The sequence below is a fragment of the Salminus brasiliensis genome, chromosome 1, assembly GCF_030463535.1.
Source record: "Salminus brasiliensis chromosome 1, fSalBra1.hap2, whole genome shotgun sequence".
Taxonomy (NCBI): domain Eukaryota; kingdom Metazoa; phylum Chordata; class Actinopteri; order Characiformes; family Bryconidae; genus Salminus; species Salminus brasiliensis.
Genome location: NC_132878.1, coordinates 14824730 through 14843076, shown reverse-complemented (window position 1 = coordinate 14843076; position 18347 = coordinate 14824730). Strand labels below are relative to the sequence as shown.

Sequence of the window (18347 nt, the reverse complement as noted above, 5' to 3'; positions counted from 1 at the left end):
ACTGGTCAGCTAGCTTGGACATGTTGGTCAACCACCTAGGTCATGTTGGTCAACCAGCTTGTCTATACCGGTCAGCTAGCTTGGACATGTTGGTCAACCACCTAGGGTATGTTGGTCAACCAGCTTGGTTATACCGGTCAGCTAGCTTGGACATGTTGGTCAACCACCTAGGGTATGTTGGTCAACCAGCTTGTCTATACTGGTCAGCTAGCTTGGACATGTTGGTCAACCAGCTTGTCTATACTGGTCAGCTAGCTTGGACATGTTGGTCAACCACCTAGGTCATGTTGGTCAACCAGCTTGTCTATACCGGTCAGCTAGCTTGGACATGTTGGTCAACCACCTAGGGTATGTTGGTCAACCAGCTTGGTTAATCCGGTCAGCTAGCTTGGACATGTTGGTCAACCATCTAGGTCATGTTGGTCAACCAGCTTGTCTATACCGGTCAGCTAGCTTGGACTTGTTGGTCAACCACCTAGGGCATGCTGGTCAACCAGCTTGTCTATACTGGTCAGCTATCTTGGACATGTTGGTCAACCACCTGGGGCTTGTTGGTCAACCAGCTTGTCTATACTGGTCAGCTAGCTTGGACATGTTGGTCAACCAGCTTGTCTATACTGGTCAGCTAGCTTGGACATGTTGGTCAACCACCTAGGGCATGTTGGTCAACCAGCTTGTCTATACTGGTCAGCTAGCTTGGACATGTTGGTCAACCACCTAGGGCATGTTGGTCAACCAGCTTGTCTATACTGTTCAGCTATCTTGGACATGTTGGTCAACCACCTAGGGTATGTTGGTCAACCAGCTTGTCTATACTGGTCAGCTAGCTTGGACATGTTGGTCAACCAGCTTGTCTATACTGGTCAGCTAGCTTGGACATGTTGGTCAACCACCTAGGTCATGTTGGTCAACCAGCTTGTCTATACTGGTCAGCTAGCTTGGACATGTTGGTCAACCACCTAGGGCATGTTGGTCAACCAGCTTGTCTATACTGGTCAGCTAGCTTGGACATGTTGGTCAACCAGCTTGTCTATACTGGTCAGCTAGCTTGGACATGTTGGTCAACCACCTAGGTCATGTTGGTCAACCACCTAGGTCATGTTGGTCAACCAGCTTGTCTATACCGGTCAGCTAGCTTGGACTTGTTGGTCAACCACCTAGGGCATGTTGGTCAACCAGCTTGTCTATACTGGTCAACCACCTAGGGCATGTTGGTCAACCAGCTTGGTTATATTGGTTGACTGGCTTGGTCAAGTTGGCCATGCTGGTAGACCATACAGCTTAAATAAATAAAAACATACCCGCTTGACCAGCTTGTCCAGTGCTGTTTTTACACATTTTTTTTTAATAATTAATAATGCATGCAATAATAAATGAACCTCTGACCTTACATAAAACACATCCAACATCACCAAATTCTGCCAGGAAAGACAAAACCCCTCCAGATTTGAACATTAGCTAGTCTCAGGATAATCCCTACATCATTAGACTGAACAGGGGGAGGGGAGGGGAGATGAGGAGAGGAGGGCTGGGCTGGGCAGGAGAAAGGGCGTTGCTGTTGTCGTTCATTCACATAAAGGAAAGGAGGGAAGCTTTTGTGGCTACTAGCAATCGACTGAGGGGATTTGCTCGTGCAAAAAAAATTAATGCTTTGAAATTCACACGTTGGAGCAAGTAACAGTGCTGTAAAAGGTAAGAAACATCATTATGGTCGTGATTTGCGTCCTCTGCCTCTGCAGCGAGGCTTCTGATGCGATGCTAGGTCGTTTTAGCTGTCATGAATGATCCACGGTGATGTGAACACGAACAGCATCGCTTACAGGTGAAGCATCAGTGTGTTTTCATGCAGATTTGCATTTGTGGACAATTCTGTTCAGAGAAATCCAGCATTAAAGGAAAGTTGCGCCCGTCCGCCACTTGTGCCGGTGTGGGCAGGTAGCAGAGCCAGCTAACCACCTAGCAGTCTCTCGTTCAGCCAGTGAAAGGGAAATCAGTGCAGATTTGTGTGGGTTTGATTAAAGCCTGGATATAGAAAATGAAGGTGAGGTTTCTGCTATTAGAAATGATTTGAAAAGATCGACATCTTAACGTATGCGTCCATCCACTCATTCATTCATTCATTCATTTGCTCCTAGCCCACGGCTAGCTGGCTAACGCGGCTCTCATTTTCCCCACAACGGACATCAACATCAGTGTTGCAGTCCTCTGGATTTTTCACACCTATTATTTGCAGTGCTACCCCCTCTAGCCTGTACCAGCCGTCCCCCCCATCACCACATAGCCCTGTATTCGCTGTGGTCCTTCAAAAAGTGCGGTTTAAACCGGATTTCTCGCCCCTTTTAACGGGATGCGCGTCACCGTGTAGGAGCCATCATGAAAGCCAGCTGCAAGCATCTGCTGGTTCCCTTCCAAACCGCGCCGTAAATGACCCATTTCCAGCCTTTATTCATGCAGGATAACCGCGATAGGACGGTGGTCAGGGCGGGGGAAGCCGAGATCTACTCTCCTAGCACATAGATATCTCCAGAAAGCCCGGTTAGTGGGCCTGTACTGTCCCTATACAACCCAGGCTGGGGGGCTCAAATTGTCCATGAACGTGCTGCAGTGTCGAGACTGCAGCTGCATCTGTTACTATGTCATCTGTGCATTTCACTGCTGGGGGTCTCTCTCTCTCTCTCACACACACATTTAAGTGCACACACTCAGCTTTAATACAAGGGGTGTAGCAATGATGGTGTATTAGCTGTTTAAGAAATAAAGCCCCCCCCCCCTTTATTTTTTGCATAGATCCTCCATTTTCAAGGCTCAAAAGTAATTGGACAGTTAACTGGTAAGCACGTTCCAGGACAGTTGTGGCCTGTTGTCTAATTAATTCATGACACAAAAGATCTGGAGTCGATTCCAAGGGTTGAATTTGCATTGGGTGGCTGCTCATGGGAACTCTGAATATGCAGTCCAGAAAGGAGACCATGGAAGTGAATAAGGCCATCATTAAGCTGAAAAGCATGAAACCAACCCTACCAGGGATCCAAATGAGCAATTTGGTACGCTCAGTTTGGGTTTACTTCCAGTTACAGTTGTGCAGGAGTGTTATTTGAGCAGTCTGCAGTGAGACTAACTTGAATATGGAGAAGCAAAAAAAGGGTTCATGATCTGAAGCATCTCATCATATGTCAAACATGGCGGTGGCACTGTTATGGCATGGGCATGTATGACTGGAACGGAGTCACTTGTGTGTGTTGATGTGACTGCTCATAGATGTAGCAGGACCGATTCTGATAAGATTCTGCTCGGATTCAATTAAATTTTGTTAACCTGCTAGGATGGCGTTTCACTGTACAGATGGACCATTGGTGGAAGATTAGCACAGAGCAACCAAAGAGCTTCCTAAGATCATAAAATGAAATGTAGTGGCAGTGGAGTGGAGTAAAGGCCTGGCAAGGAATCTCTCTACATTTGGTGATTTGTCCATGCAGTGTTTCTGTAAATATGCTTGCAGTGGTAGCCACAGATTTCTTGCATTGTGCGAAGACTGCATTTTTAATAATGTGAATATCCTACAAATTAAGCTCACTGTTAATTTGCTTGAATGTCTGAATATCTGACCTACAGTTTCATTTAGACAGCTGTACCTGTAAGTATGCACATTGTTAGGACATTTAGTGCTGCTGGTCAAATGGACAGAACACTGACCTTGCCTTTTGGCACAAAAATGGTCTAACATATCTGGACAGCCCTCCTCAGTTTGTGTGGGAAACGCTGCCTTAGTTTCCAGACTTCAGGCAGTCAATGGCTGCAAAGGATTTGCATCCAGGTATTAAAAAATGCATATATAATATCCTTTTTTCCCTGTCTATAAAAATGGAGGAGCTGTGGGAGGAAAATATGGCTAATCTTTTAGGTATTGATAAATACCTAAATTCTGGTGTACCTTAATTACCTTCTTCTCAAAACATACGTTTGCTCATTTTGGCCAAAAAGGTCTGTTTTGGCTTCATTGGTCAATAGGACCTCTTTCTGAAATGCATCAAGGTTGCTGTGGTGAGGACAGGAAAGGTTTCCTTCTGCTGACTCCTCCATGAAGGTCGTATTTGCTTAATAACTGTCGAGTCCGCTATAATCAGTTCAGATATGTTGTTACAAACGTAGGACGTGTAGCCACCTTTTCCATCCTGTATTGCCATTTCCATTGTTCATGGCTACCAAAAGTGTCTGGTCAAGGTGCAACTTGATAAGGGACATTGTGTTAATTTTAGAAAACCCAGAGAATTTTAAAGCAGGTGACCAGATATTAGATATGCTACCTCAGCCATTAGTTGTACCTGGTGAAGTAAACCTGGCTAAATACCTTTTGCAGCCGAGTGCTTTGGAAGTCCTTCAGCTTTAACAGTATTATTACTGGCAAATATTCCAGGCCTCTTGACGATTAAGGCATAATAACAATAAACAATAAACAGTTGGATTCAGCAAATAAACGCAATGAAACTGCAGGATATGTTAAGTATGTTCTGTACTTACAACATTGTAAAATCAGATTAAGAGAAGGATGTGGCACTGTCATGTCTCAGTGTCATTTTTAGGGTTCTGGGTAACATGGTCAGTTAGGCTAATCAGTATTTGATAGTTAGGCTAAATGGATTTTAGGAAGACTGTATATTGCACTGCTGTCCAATGCATAACAGGTTTGTCAGTTTTTAGTTTTCTCCATGGTTTGAACCCTGTAACTGTTCTGTACACCGTGTGAATAATTCTGGATAAATAGACATTGAAATGCTCTAAATTACCTATAATGTTCTATTTTACATTGACTTTTAATCAAAGTTCAGGACATTTTGGTCTTGTCCTGTAAAGTCACTGTTTTGGAAATGCATGTTCTTCACTGGACCGCAACAATATCACAGCTGGATTTGAGCTCTGCTTCGTACAGTTCACACAAATCAGAGTTGCTCCAGCTGGAGTTTATAAGGCTTATAAACCACTGTATTCTATAATAATGCACAGTATGCAGACTATGACCTTTGCAGCAAACTGCAAGTTTACTCAAACATGGTTTTTAGTAATCCTCCCCCGTATTTCCATAGTAACGTCAGTAGATCAGTAGATATTCTCAGACGCTGGACAGAGATGTGTGTAAAGCTCACAGAATGCACATGTATAGTATATTGCTTTAATGACCCCATTGGTAATTGGAACATACACCCATCCATCTCTCTCTCTCTCTCTCTCTCTCTCTATATATATATATATATATATATATATATATATATATATATATTAGTTAGTTCTTGGAACAATTACTTCACAGGTTCATCAAATATGCTAGAGGTATAATTTTTAATACAATTGGACTTTTAAAAAAAAAAAAAAAAAAAAAATCAGCTCACATATATGTTGTTGTAAACGTAGGAAAAGGTGGCTACACCTCCGTCCTATTTTCTGCCAGAAACATGTTCATGGCTACCAAAAGTGTCTGGTCAACGGCAACTTGATAAGGGACATTGTGTTAATTTTAGAAAACCCAGAGAATTTTAAAACAGATGACCAGATATTAGATATGCTACCTCAGCCTTTAGTTGTACCTGGTGAAGTAAACCTGGAGATATAGTAACTAGAGATATAATTATATAAAACTGAACTAAAAGAAATGCTACTAATATATACTATTAATAATATACTATTTTCAGTTGTGCTTTATAGTCATAAATTAATGTATTTAGGTTGGAAAACTCTTATTATCTAAAATTTAGTTAATTTTGTTTGCAGGAATTTGCCACTCTATGTCAGGCTGTGATTCGCTCTCTCATACTATTTATGAACCAGTATCTGAGCGCGCACACACAAGCATCTTAGGACTATACCACAGGTGTAAATGACGCACTTGCAACAAAACACTGCCGGCAGTGTTCTGCTGCAGCCCACGGCTTCTAATCAGTCTGCCAATCGGTCTTCCAAGCGTTTCTTTTGCTGGAGGATTAACACATCAGTGTACAAAAAAGCAACACTTATCTGAATCATAATGCCTGATCCAGAAAAGTGACAAAGCAAAAACCTGGATCAGTGGTAGCTGCTAGTATTTTGCAGAAACGAATGACCTCTGGGTTTAGACCTATAGGAAAACAGTAAATCCAGAGTGCACGTTTGCTGAAGTGATGCTCATGTATAGGGTGACGTGAGGAAAACCAGAAGAGCGTCTGTTCCTCCAGTGACTGAGAATGTCGATGCAGGAGGTCTATGGATAGCTCGGTAGAGAGATGTGGTGTATGAGTATATATCAAATCAACACTACTTCCATAGAAGAAGCACTTTTGCTTCCATAAAGAACCGTATCATCACGGTCACACAAAAAACCTCATATCTCCGACCTCATAACTTTACAGGAGAAGGGGAAAAACCCTTAACTTTCAATGCAAGTCAATTTAAAATAATTTCTATTGGTCCATTCATCATGGAACTTAAATAAAAGGTTTTTGTGTATGTGTAATTTTCCTGTTCCTGTAGCTAGGAAAAGAACCTTTACATCAAGTGCTTGTTCTTTAAACCTTTAAAAGGATCTTTATTACAAATGTTTCTTAATGCAGAACATGGTTCCTCTAAAGAAATGCTGAAGGAACAATTTAGAGCACCTTTATTTTTAGGAGTTAAATTAATTTATATAGCAGCTTAGCAGCATTTATATAGCAACAGAGATCGGAGTCTGAGCCCCAAGTCAGCAACCAGGGGCAACTGTGGCAAAGGAAACTCCCTCAGAGTGAGCCGTCAACCACGCCCTGTCCAGCTTGATTTAGGGCATGTCCGTGTGTCTTTGCTATCGTATTGAAGGGAAAAGTAGGTCTTGCGCAGCTTGTAAACTGCAAAAGGCATGTAGTAAGTCTCTTAATTAATCATGGGTGTGTTTTGGGCGTAACGTGCAATGAACCAATCAGCGTGTCACTCTCCATTCCCTTTAAGAGCCAGGTGCAGTCCGACTTTGGCGGATTGCTATTTAACTGGCGCAAAGCAACTGTGTACTCACGTTGGGCACGTGCCTGTGTTAACAATTCACTGCCAAGATATCAATGAGGGTCTGACTGTTGACGTCAGTCAGAACCTGTGTTTTCCCGTATGCCTGAGATTTACCTGAACACACCTCATTTCGAGACCACCACGCCCATCCAAATAGCAAAAGCAATTGCAACGCGCCTTGCACAGGGTGTAAGATCGTCCATTTGGCTGGGATGCAGAGGGACCCGTATTACACAGTTTAGTTCTGCATCCTAGCCATAACTGGATGGATGCTAGTTGTCTTTTGAGGGTATCACTCAACTACTGAAGGTATTTATAACTGCTTAATATAGGTTTTTTATCTTCTGAGGATATTTTATAGCTGCTGAGGATTTTTTGGTTTTAACTGCTGAGAGTACCTTTACCGTCTGAAGGCATTTTATCAGCTTAGGGATTTTTTTTTAGATGCTTAGGGTATTTTAGCTGATGAGAGTATTTGCTAGCATGTTAGCTGCTAGTTATTTTAGCTAGTGATAGTATGTTTAATGAAGATATGTGTTTTTGTCCTTTACAAAGGTTGTCAGAGTTGTTTTAGCCCAAGAGTTTCAGCATCATTATCAGCCTCATTATCGTAATGTGCACATGTTCAATAGTCACGTTGCAGGATGTTGAAATGTAAAATGCAAAATTGACAACCTTCTCATTTTCTATGACTACCATATCTACCAGGGGAACACTATATCTGCCAAATATAATTTATTTTGCTCCGGTATTGGACATGCAGAATATCATGGCGTGTTGGATTCCTGACTTCTGGTGAAAATCCACTGAAACTCAGAGATGAGTCTTTATTACAGAAGTCTTATCAGGGGATTATGTGAATATGAACATGTAAGGAACCCAGTGTGATTAGTTACGTTAGTAGTGATGGTTTTATTAAAAGCTTACGCAGGGTTCCGTCTTTTCGGGGGGATTAGCAGAGCTTTATAGAGGTTTATCACAGCTCTACCTGCTGTAACTGAGAAACTGTCAAGATTCATTCATGCTGGCCTTCCACTAAAAGACCTCAAGCAATTCACTGTCTCAGACCATTTTCCAGTTATGATTACAATCGACGTGCTTAATATAATATATAATGTAATATTATATTTAAGTTTTACTCTTGGCTCCTGCATACAGTGACTAACCAATAGATGAGCTCTCTCTAGCACCAAACGGGAAGCACTGTGCTGTCCCTCATTTAACCAGGGTCTTGTCAAGGTTCTGCAACTTTCTGGAATATGATTTATTTAATTTAATGTAATATAATCCACAACTTGTGTAAAAGCAACAACAGATGGAGACTAGTAAAGATTAGAGCACCAAAGCAGCTGTACCTCCTGGAAAGGCCTTTCGAGGAACAGGAACTATGTGACCGGACAGCCAAAAGTGGCAAACCCCAAATGCTCAGTAGACGCTTGAATGCTTGACCAGTACAGTGAGAGAAGGCGGGGGGGTCGGGTTCCAGTGACTCTATTATGCTGTGGTAGGTGTTTTTCAGTCTTGGTTTGAGTCCACTTCAAGGAAAGGGTTGCTGCAAATCGATTGTTCTGACTGAAACCTTATCCTATTGCCATTGTTTGACATATTACATATCGCTACGTCTGACGAGTTAAGCCAGGCCAGTTGTTCTCTCTCTGGACTCCACACATGGTCAGGTTTCAGACTCTCCATCTCCCAACAGTACTTTGAAACCTAAGACAGCTACGCTTCTTTGAGCTTCTGCTAAACCTCTTTGGTTTGTAAATTGGTGTAATTGGTCAGTTCTTGTTGTTCTGAAGCATGGCTAACTTTCCCTGATTTATATGCTTGTTTATTTCAGTAGTCCGTACTGGCATAAAGCTGCAGTTGGCCTTCAGTTCAAGCTACCAGGTTCACGATAGGATATTCTAACAGTGTTTTTTAACAAAATCTGAACAGTGATGGTATTTACTGTGTGCATGTTGTATAATGTATAATTGACTCTACAGCTGGGAGGCGAGAGGCACAAAGGAGCATGACATGAACCTGCTGAAGTGGGTTGTTGATGGATTCTGGTTGTCAAGCTCCGCAGTGAACAAACCCTTATTTTCTCTTCCCCCGTCTTTCTTTGCGTTGTTTTTTTCAGAGATGATCAGACGAGTGGTTCGGCAGAGCAAATTCCGTCACGTATTTGGCCAGGCAGTGAAGAACGATCAGTGCTACGATGACATCAGGGTCTCACGGGTCACTTGGGACAGCGCGTTCTGCGCAGTCAACCCCAAATTCGTCGCTATCATCGTCGAGGCCAGTGGAGGTGGAGCCTTTCTCGTTCTGCCTCTACAAAAGGTAACTAGGCTCACTTAACTTGCGGTCCGAAAAGAGAAAACAGCTGATGAACCTCACCTTGCCATGTTCACACCTATACACCCAACTTTCCTAAGAAAGGACTTTTGAAAACATGGGTTGAAGGATTTAAATAATATTGTTTGCTGATTTGGAATGTACCAGTAAACACTGCAGCACTGTCGATGCTCGAGCAGGTAAGGTAGTAGAGCAGAACTGGTCATATTAATAATCTTATACTAGCTAGGGCCTTCCTTTGCTCTGAAAGCCGCCTCAACGTGTCATGGCATTGATTCTGCAAGATATTGGAAATGCAGTCATGTCCTGTCAGACCTCTACTAGCCTGGACTGTTGACACAAGGCAGGTTTGGAACATGGGTTCATGCAGTTGGTGCCAAATTGTGACTCTGTCGTCTTACTGTGTGCCTCAGCACACAGTAATCATTTACATTTACGGCATTTAGCTGACGCTCGTATCCAGAGCGACTCAAGTATTACAAAGGTGATGTAGTGTTTGTATAGCCCAATGACTCTTATTGGTGTTGTGCAGCATGGTCACCCAGACTGGGAATCGAACACCAGTCTCTTACATGGTGTGGTAGCTCACTAGCCGGTAGTGTTATCTGTTGCACCACACCGACCAGTTTTGGTGACCACTGCTGCATTACCTTTCTTTTCAAGACATTGGACATAGCTAGAATTTGGCCTCACCCATAAACACTAGTGAACACACATACACGCAGTGGACCGTGAGCAAACATGCTCGGAGCGGTGGGCAGCCATCGCGATGGCCCCAAGGAGCAGAGCAGGTTAAGAGCCTTACTCAAGGGCCAAATGGTGGCAGCTTGCTTGAGCCTAGGTATTGAACCCACAACTCTGTCCTCAGTAGCCCAGTGCTCCAGAGCCTGACGTAGGCTTCTGCTGTTGTAGCCCAACTTCTTCAAGGCTCAACGTGTTCTTTCTCAGATGCTTTTCTGCTCACCATCGTTGTATAGAGTGGTTATCTTAGAATTTATTCTGTCCGGTCATTCTCTGTTAATTAATTATCAACAAAGAATTTCCATCTGCAGAACCACCTAACACTAAAGATTTTAATTGCATAATTCTGAACAAACTGTAGACACTCTGGTGCAGAAGATCCCAGAGCATCAGCAGTTAAAGAAAAACTCAAACCATACTGGCAATAACTATCATATCATGTTCTTCCCTATATGCTACATGATTGGTTTATTGATATTACATAAGTGCATGAATGAATAGTGTTTCTGATTAGTTCCTAAGTATTAAATAAATTATTAAAAGTAGTCGACCTAAGGCAGATGGGTTCATCAGACTGAGTCTTGGTTTCTCCCAAGGTTTCTTCCTCTTAGTATGAGGGAGTTTTTCCTTGCCACTGTCGCTTCCACCGCCATTGTGGTGCTTGCTCATAAGAGGCGTGGACCTGGATCTCTGCACTTTGTGACATCTATCTTTGGACTTTACCACACACTAGATTTCTGATTTTTCTAGGGATAATGTTGTACCAATAAGGAAATGTCTTAGCATTTAGAATTCATTGTCTTTAAATAACTTGTCAATCTTTTGTTTTTTTGCAGACTGGACGCATCGATAAGGCCTACCCTACTGTTTGTGGTCACACAGGCCCTGTGCTTGACATTGACTGGTGCCCACACAATGATCACGTCATTGCTAGTGGGTCAGAAGACTGCACTGTAATGGTATGAGCGGCTTCTATTCGTGGCTTGTTTGAGTCATGAACACAGACCCACATCTCCATTAGCACAACCAAAGTGGTTTGGATTTCAACAGTATCTCTTGCTGCTTCAGGTTTGGCAGATCCCAGAGAACGGACTCGTCTCTGCTCTCTCTGAGCCGGTTGTGGTGTTGGAAGGCCACTCTAAGCGGGTGGGCATCGTGACGTGGCACCCAACGGCCCGTAATGTTCTCCTGAGTGCGGGTAGGTGCCAGACATGGAGATAATTTTGTATTATTGTTATTAATATATTTTTTGGGATTGATTTATGCTTTGGCCCCTTAGATTATTTTTAACTTGCTCATGTTCTTCACTCATAACGATTATGGGGGTTTTGCTTTGCTCTGTTCTCCCTCTTTCCTTTGTTCAGGATGTGATAATATGATCATGATCTGGAATGTGGGCACTGGGGAACCGTTGATCACTCTGGATGACATGCACCCAGATGTCATCTTCAGTGTCTCCTGGAACCGCAATGGTAGCCTCATCTGCACTGCCTGCAAGGACAAGAAAGTGCGCGTAATCGACCCGCGTAAGGGCAAGATCACTGCAGTGAGTAGCTCTGGTTTGATGTAAACAGTTTTTCAAGGCTAGTAGGACTGGACCGTTAAAAATCTTTATAAATCTCATCATATTTTACTAAAACATGCTTTTCTGGTGAGATGTGGATAGTGGAGCGTTTTTAAATGTGGTTGATTCCAAAAAGCAAAGCACATTTCATCCTAATACAAATGTATGAAGCATTACAGAAGCCTTCCTTATGATACATTACCAAGTTTGCCTGGAAAGGTTATTGGTATTGGCAATTGGCCAATCATACTAAGATGATCGGGAATTGGGTTTGGCCCCAAAAACAGTAATTGGCCCATCTGTATACGGTATGCTAGAGTTTGCTTCCCCAGTAGAGCAAACAGGCCAGACTACAGTAATAAGAGTACTTGGTCAAGACTCGTAACACTACGTTCTCCTAACTGTGTAACACGATGGAAGTCACACTAGGTAAGACTGAAGACAAATGCCATCAGTGTTCGTGTTCTAGCTCTTTGCTGTTCTCACTTTCAGGAAAAGGATAAGGCCCATGAAGGTGCACGGCCTATGAGAGCCATCTTCCTCGCCGATGGAAACATCTTTACCACTGGCTTCAGCCGCATGAGTGAGAGACAGCTGGCTTTATGGAACCCGGTGAGTCCCAGAGAAACTTTTTGTGCTTCACATCAAGGCTTGATTAGTTCTGAGCATCTTTTCCATAAGCAGAATGGCTGACTTCCTACTTCTCAATCAGTAGTATTGACCGCAGGATTGAATGGGTCTCATTACAGTGACTTTATTTAAACAATGTTTAATAGTTTAATGCAGTATGTAAACGTACCATTCACGCTCCAGTCCATTAATAGGAAAAAGCAGTTTATAGAAAACTAAGCTACAAAAATAACCACGTTTTGGTTTATTGTGATTGTGTTGTTGCTTTCGTAAAGATGAACATTCAGGCCACAGCAGCTTGGCCTATTTACACTGAAGTGATAAACACTTTGCTGCTCCTGGTTTGGGATAAAGTACTTGTATAATTGCACCCTTCTGTCCAAACTCGAATTCAGCCTGCAGAATTTATTGTGGGGAAAAAATGCAAATGAAAAACACCTGGACTACCCAAGGATAAGCAAAATAAATCTGAAGTCTGAATCCAGTGAACCAATACGTAGACATTTTCTACTGTCAGTGACTTGAGCACTGATGGCTACTTTATATCATGATCCAAAACACTGCTGGGTGGTGGCTGGTGATAAAGTTTGGTTATTAAGCCCAGAGTCAAATGCTCAGAGTGGCATTGGGTCAAAAAGTACAGATTTGCAAAATAATGAAGGTCAGTTTAATTTATTTCGTAACCATGTAAATTCAATGGCATTTTTGTCTGTGAAATATCAGAAAACGTTCTTGAAGGTAACATTTCATTCTCAGAAAAACATGGATGAGCCGATCTCTGTGCATGAGATGGACACCAGCAATGGAGTGCTGCTTCCCTTCTATGACCCTGACACTAATGTCGTGTACCTGTGTGGAAAGGTAAGCATAATGTTGGTATGTGTGTACATACAGGGAAAAAAATATTTAGTCACTCACCAATTGTGCAAGTTCTCCCACTTAAAGAGGGGACGAGAGATGAGAGGGGCCTGTAATTGATATCGTAGGTAGACCTCAACTATGAGAGACAAAATGAGAAAATAAAATTCAGAAAATCACATTGTCTGTCTGATTTTTAAAGAATTTATTTGCAAATAATGGTGGAAAATAAGTATTTGGTCAATAACAAAAGTTCATCTCAATACTTCGTTATATATCCTTTGTTGGCAATGACCGAGGTCAAACGTTTTCTGTAAGTCTTCACAAGGTTGGCACACACCGTTGCTGGTATGTTGGCCATGCAGATCTCCTCTAGAGCAGTGATGTTTTGGGGCTGTCGGCGGGCATCACAGACTTTCAACTCCCTCCAAAGGTTTTCTATGGGGTTGAGATCTGGAGACTAGGCCACTCCAGGACCTTGAAATGCTTCTTACGAAGCCACTCCTTTGTTGCCCTGGCAGTGTGCTTGGGATCATTGTCATGCTGAAAAACTACATTTCACCTTCAATGCCCTTGCTGGTGGAAGGAGGTTTGCACTCAAAATCTCACTATACATGGCCCCATTCATTCTTTCATGTACACGGACCAGTCGTCCTAGTCCCTTTGCAGAGAAAAAGTCCCAAAGCATGATGTTGCCACCCCCATGCTTCACAGTTGGTATGGTGTTCTTTGAATGCAACTCAGCATTCACTCTCCTCCAAACACAATGAGTTGTGTTTGTAACAAACAGCTCTACTTTGATTTCATCTGACCATAAGACATTCTCCCAATACTCTTCCTGAACATCCAAATGCTCTCTAGCAAACTTCAGACGCGCCCGGATATGTACTGGCTTAAGCTGGGGAACACGTCTGGCACTGCAAGATCTGAGTCCCTGGCGGCGTAGTGTGTTACTGACGGTAGCCTTTGTAACGTTGGTCCCAGCTTTCTGCAGGTCATTCACTAGGTCCCCCGTGTGGTTCTGGGATTTTTGCTCATCGTTCTTGTGATCATTTTGACTCCACAGGCTGAGATCTTGCGTGGAGCCCCTGATTGAGGGAGATTAGCAGTGGTCTTGTAGATCTTCCATTTTCTGATTATTGAAGATCATTTCATGAACTCTGAAGTAAATATTTAGTAAATATTTTATTATTAATTTTTTGGGGGGATTTGACAACCTGAATCTGCTAAACAGCCATTTGCAGCTCACAAGCACAGGTCAAAAACCGCTCCTTAAAAGTTCCATAACCACTTGGGCCCAGTCAATATATCTGCCCTAATATATCTACTGTCTCACATTAACAATTTACATATAATTAATTTTCATATGTAGTGCACATGATTTAAGTAAGCTTTCCATGAAGGGATTACTAGTTTGTAACTAAGTATTGAGTAAAGTAAATTTTCAGATTGCTCACTGATTTGATCCTCTTTTCAATGGACTGGATTCTGAGAACAGCTGCAAAAGCCCCCGGCTTTTTTGTATCAATTTCACCGATTCTAACATCCTAATTTGAACCTGTTCATTACCTAGCTAATGGCTCTCTTTGCTATGTTAACTATTGGATAATAATTTAGCTTTTGCTCAATGTCGAAGGAGAGCTGGTTCTACTACACTCATTGATGGTTTTTAATTTAAAGTTCTGCTATCATGACCTCATTTTCCTTTTCACTCAGGGCGACAGCAGTATCCGGTACTTTGAAATCACAGATGAAGCTCCATATGTCCATTACCTTAATACCTTCTCTAGCAAAGAGCCACAGAGGGGCATGGGCTACATGCCCAAACGGGGTCTGGACGTCAATAAATGTGAGATAGCAAGGTATGTGTGTTTCTGAGTGGGGTCCCCCCCCCCTCAGCTTCTTCTCTCCCTTTGTATGTCTGCCATTTAAATCTTTCTGCATTCAGCTGAACCCTGGATCAGCTTGTATGAAGAGGGTTTTGCTTCTACTAGTCCCATGCAGTGCTCTCTTTTGGACTGCAAAACTATTGGAAATGTTAGGATTTCTGTACTACTTCTGCTTCTCCTGCTGTGGTGGTGTTGTGCGTTTTGTATCAATATTCAGCATTTTTTTTACAAAAATCTCTTCTAAATGGACTGAACACTTTGGCTTGTTACCGCAGCTATGCCCAATAGAAAGATAATCTTGACTTTTTGGAACTACATTACTAGGGGGCGCTACAGCATTAAATGCAGTATTCTGCCTACTTGTTCAAGACAGATAGGACTCTGTAGACTGTGTTTGTTTGGGGTGTTTTTGTTTGTTTTTAAATGTATTTAGTGATTAGAAATGCACGTCTGTTTTCGCAGGTTTTATAAACTTCATGAGAGGAAGTGTGAGCCAATTGTCATGACTGTTCCAAGAAAGGTACTGCTGAAGTGATCTACATTATACTAGTTTAGTAGCTTTACAAAAATTTTGCTTGTGTTATTATAATGTCATATACTACAGATCTTATTTATTGGCTGCCCTCATGCTTAAGGTTTTGCGGTATACACTTACACACAGGTAGACGTTTTATTCACGCTTGTTTTTCTGCTCTTCCGCAGTCAGACCTGTTCCAGGATGATCTCTATCCAGACACGGCAGGGCCAGACTGCGCTTTGGAAGCAGAGGAGTGGTTCGACGGCAAGAATGGCGACCCCATCCTTATTTCCCTCAAACATGGCTATGTGCCGGGCAAGAACCGTGACCTCAAAGTAGTCAAGAAGAATGTGCTGGACAACAAGTCTCCTAAGAAGGTGGAGGAAACCTCAACTGTTCAGAAGCCTGCCTCTCCTCAGCTCACTAGAGTAAGAACTGTGACCCAGTCATGTGAAATCACCTGTTTTCTTATTTTTTGGATCTGAATTTGGAATTAAATCGTGCTGAAATTTAAAATGTCTTGAGAGGCATTGTCTCTCTAAACTAATGAAATGAACAGCATTTAAGTCTAACCTGGCTATCTTTATTACATTTACTGACTTAAGTCCTGGCAGTTGTGTCCTGTTGCTGCACTTTTAAACATTAGATTAGATTAGCTTGCATTAAATTACATGATTTACACATTGACTGCTTATGTCTGCATAAGCAGAAATACTGAAAAATAGGCAACGTTTGATCAGTTTATATAAATAAACGAAAATGCCCACTATATCCCCTTTACTACTTACAACCGTGGCATTTATTGAAGGGACAGATTTTGTTAACACTTATTTCAACAAGTTTAGATTGGGGGGGGGCGGGAAACAACCAAGCAACTACCTGGGAGACCATGGCAACCATTTTCCAACACCATAGCAGCCACATAAGGAAGAGGGGGTTCATCCTATTGTCCAGGTGATGTAGCCTGGGTAATGCTTAGAAGTAGGAACCACTTGAGCGGTGTTTAGTTTTTTCTTTTCTCTTTTGTTTATATATATATAAATATAAAATCACACTTCCAGTTTGTGCTGATGATATTCTCTCCTTTTTCTTTCCTTTGCAGAAGAATGAAGTCAAGTTGGAGGAGTTGCTCCGAGAGGTCAAATCACTTAGAGACCTCGTGACACTTCAGGACAGACGAATCGCCAAACTGGAAGAGCAGGTGTCCAAAGTGGCGATCTGAACCGCTGCTGGTAGTCCGAGCCGCCGTGTCAGTATACAGAGAAATGTTCAGCCGGGCAGGGGGCCAGTCACTGCCAAAATTGTGCAGTTTGACTAAACCAACCATTCTGCTTGGCGTTTCTGCAAGGATGACTTCAGGCAACATTCCATGATGAACATTTTGCTTTTGGGGTTTTTGTTTTTGTTTTGGTTTCCCTTCCTTTCTTCATCTTGCCTCCCCTTTGTGCATTCACTAGCAAAAGCAAAAGAAGAAAACTGATTTGCTTTGTCCTTTGTGTTTTTATCTTTTGGTGGCTTGAACAGACGGACATTCAATTGAATTGATGACTTTTAAAAAATTTTGCCTTTATTATTTTGTTTTCTTACTTTTGTTGTTGTATAATTGTGACCATTTTTAATTCACACTGACTGCCAAGTTACCTAGTGTTTTTATATGTATGCATAAGTATTGCTCTACGTCATTTCTTTGTGATGCCAAATGTGAGGTGACACACACACACACACCCACCTTGCTGTATATCCTTTGAGCTCTTAAGCTTTTATTTTATGTGTTTCGTTTTTCCTGACCTGTACATAGGACAATTATTGGAACAATTATGGACTCTACACTTTGTCAGTTCTTTCAAGGCTGGATAAGCCAACTTTGCTGTATATCTTGAGTGTGCCAAGGTTATGGCTGACTATGTGACTATTAAGTTCCACTGACACAGACGTTGATCACCAACAAGAAAGGGTGTGCTTTAGAGAAGGAGTACAAACTGAGGAACTGTCTAGCCGTTACTGCTGTAAGCAGTATTGAACACAATAGTTGGGGTGCCTAATACAGCAATTGCAGTAATGCGATTAAAGCAGCCTACTCTACTGTTTTTAATCCACACACACTCTCACAAATATGGTTTAGGAGCAGGGTTTACTAGCTATGATTGATGCACTAAAGTGTGGTCATTTTCTAATTATACCTGTCAATTTTCCAAACAGCAATAAAAGCAATGAGATTTGAAGGCGGTTTCAGTCCAGGAGTTTCCTACTGCACTGGATAAGCCTATCTTCACATTTGGTTGATGATTGATTGCTTGCTTCTTATTGCTATGAAAAATTTTAAAACTCAGCAACTCTCACAAACTCAGAAACTAAGGCTTGATTGGGTCAGAAGAAATCAATCTGGCTCACAGATCAATTGCTTGTTCATAGACTGGCAGAGCGGTTTTGTTGAGCTGAAATGTAAGTACATATTAACAAAGCGTGTCGTATGTCCGTGTGTTAAATGCCTCGTTTGCATTACTCTAGTCACGTTGCAGCAAAGATTTTGCATAATTTCAAACGGATTCCTCCCCGAGTCGGCATTTGAACTTGGTCTCCAAGTGGCTACCTGCTGTCCCCTCACTGGTGTAAATGTATTAGTGCCTCTTTGTGTATTTACTGGTTTTAGTCTGGCCCCTTCAGCGCAATCCGGCTGGAGCTCGGGCCGACAGGAGGCTGAACACTTACCTGTGTCTTGTGCATGCATTACAGGTTTCACCTAAAGAAAGGAAAAAAAACAAGTCTAGCCCACAATAAACTCTGTTCATATTTCGTTATGAAATCA

At 42.1% G+C, this 18347-nt stretch overlaps 1 protein-coding gene across 2 annotated transcripts in view; it reads left to right on the top strand.

The window, feature by feature from the left end:
* Positions 1-18347, top strand: part of coro1cb (coronin, actin binding protein, 1Cb) — a 30324-nt gene extending 11977 nt beyond the window's left edge. Inside the window, exons 1-11 of one of the 2 annotated variants that reach the window (XM_072672655.1) lie at positions 1529-1692; positions 9128-9327; positions 10920-11042; positions 11152-11281; positions 11448-11629; positions 12140-12259; positions 13034-13138; positions 14852-14997; positions 15487-15544; positions 15727-15969; positions 16644-18347. In XM_072672655.1, coding sequence (XP_072528756.1) covers positions 9130-9327; positions 10920-11042; positions 11152-11281; positions 11448-11629; positions 12140-12259; positions 13034-13138; positions 14852-14997; positions 15487-15544; positions 15727-15969; positions 16644-16763 — 1425 coding nt within the window. In that variant the 5' untranslated portion in view covers positions 1529-1692; positions 9128-9129 and the 3' untranslated portion in view covers positions 16764-18347. Of the gene's footprint in view, positions 1-1528; positions 1693-9127; positions 9328-10919; positions 11043-11151; positions 11282-11447; positions 11630-12139; positions 12260-13033; positions 13139-14851; positions 14998-15486; positions 15545-15726; positions 15970-16643 lie in introns of those variants that run through there. The other variant, XM_072672645.1, reaches the window with a different exon arrangement.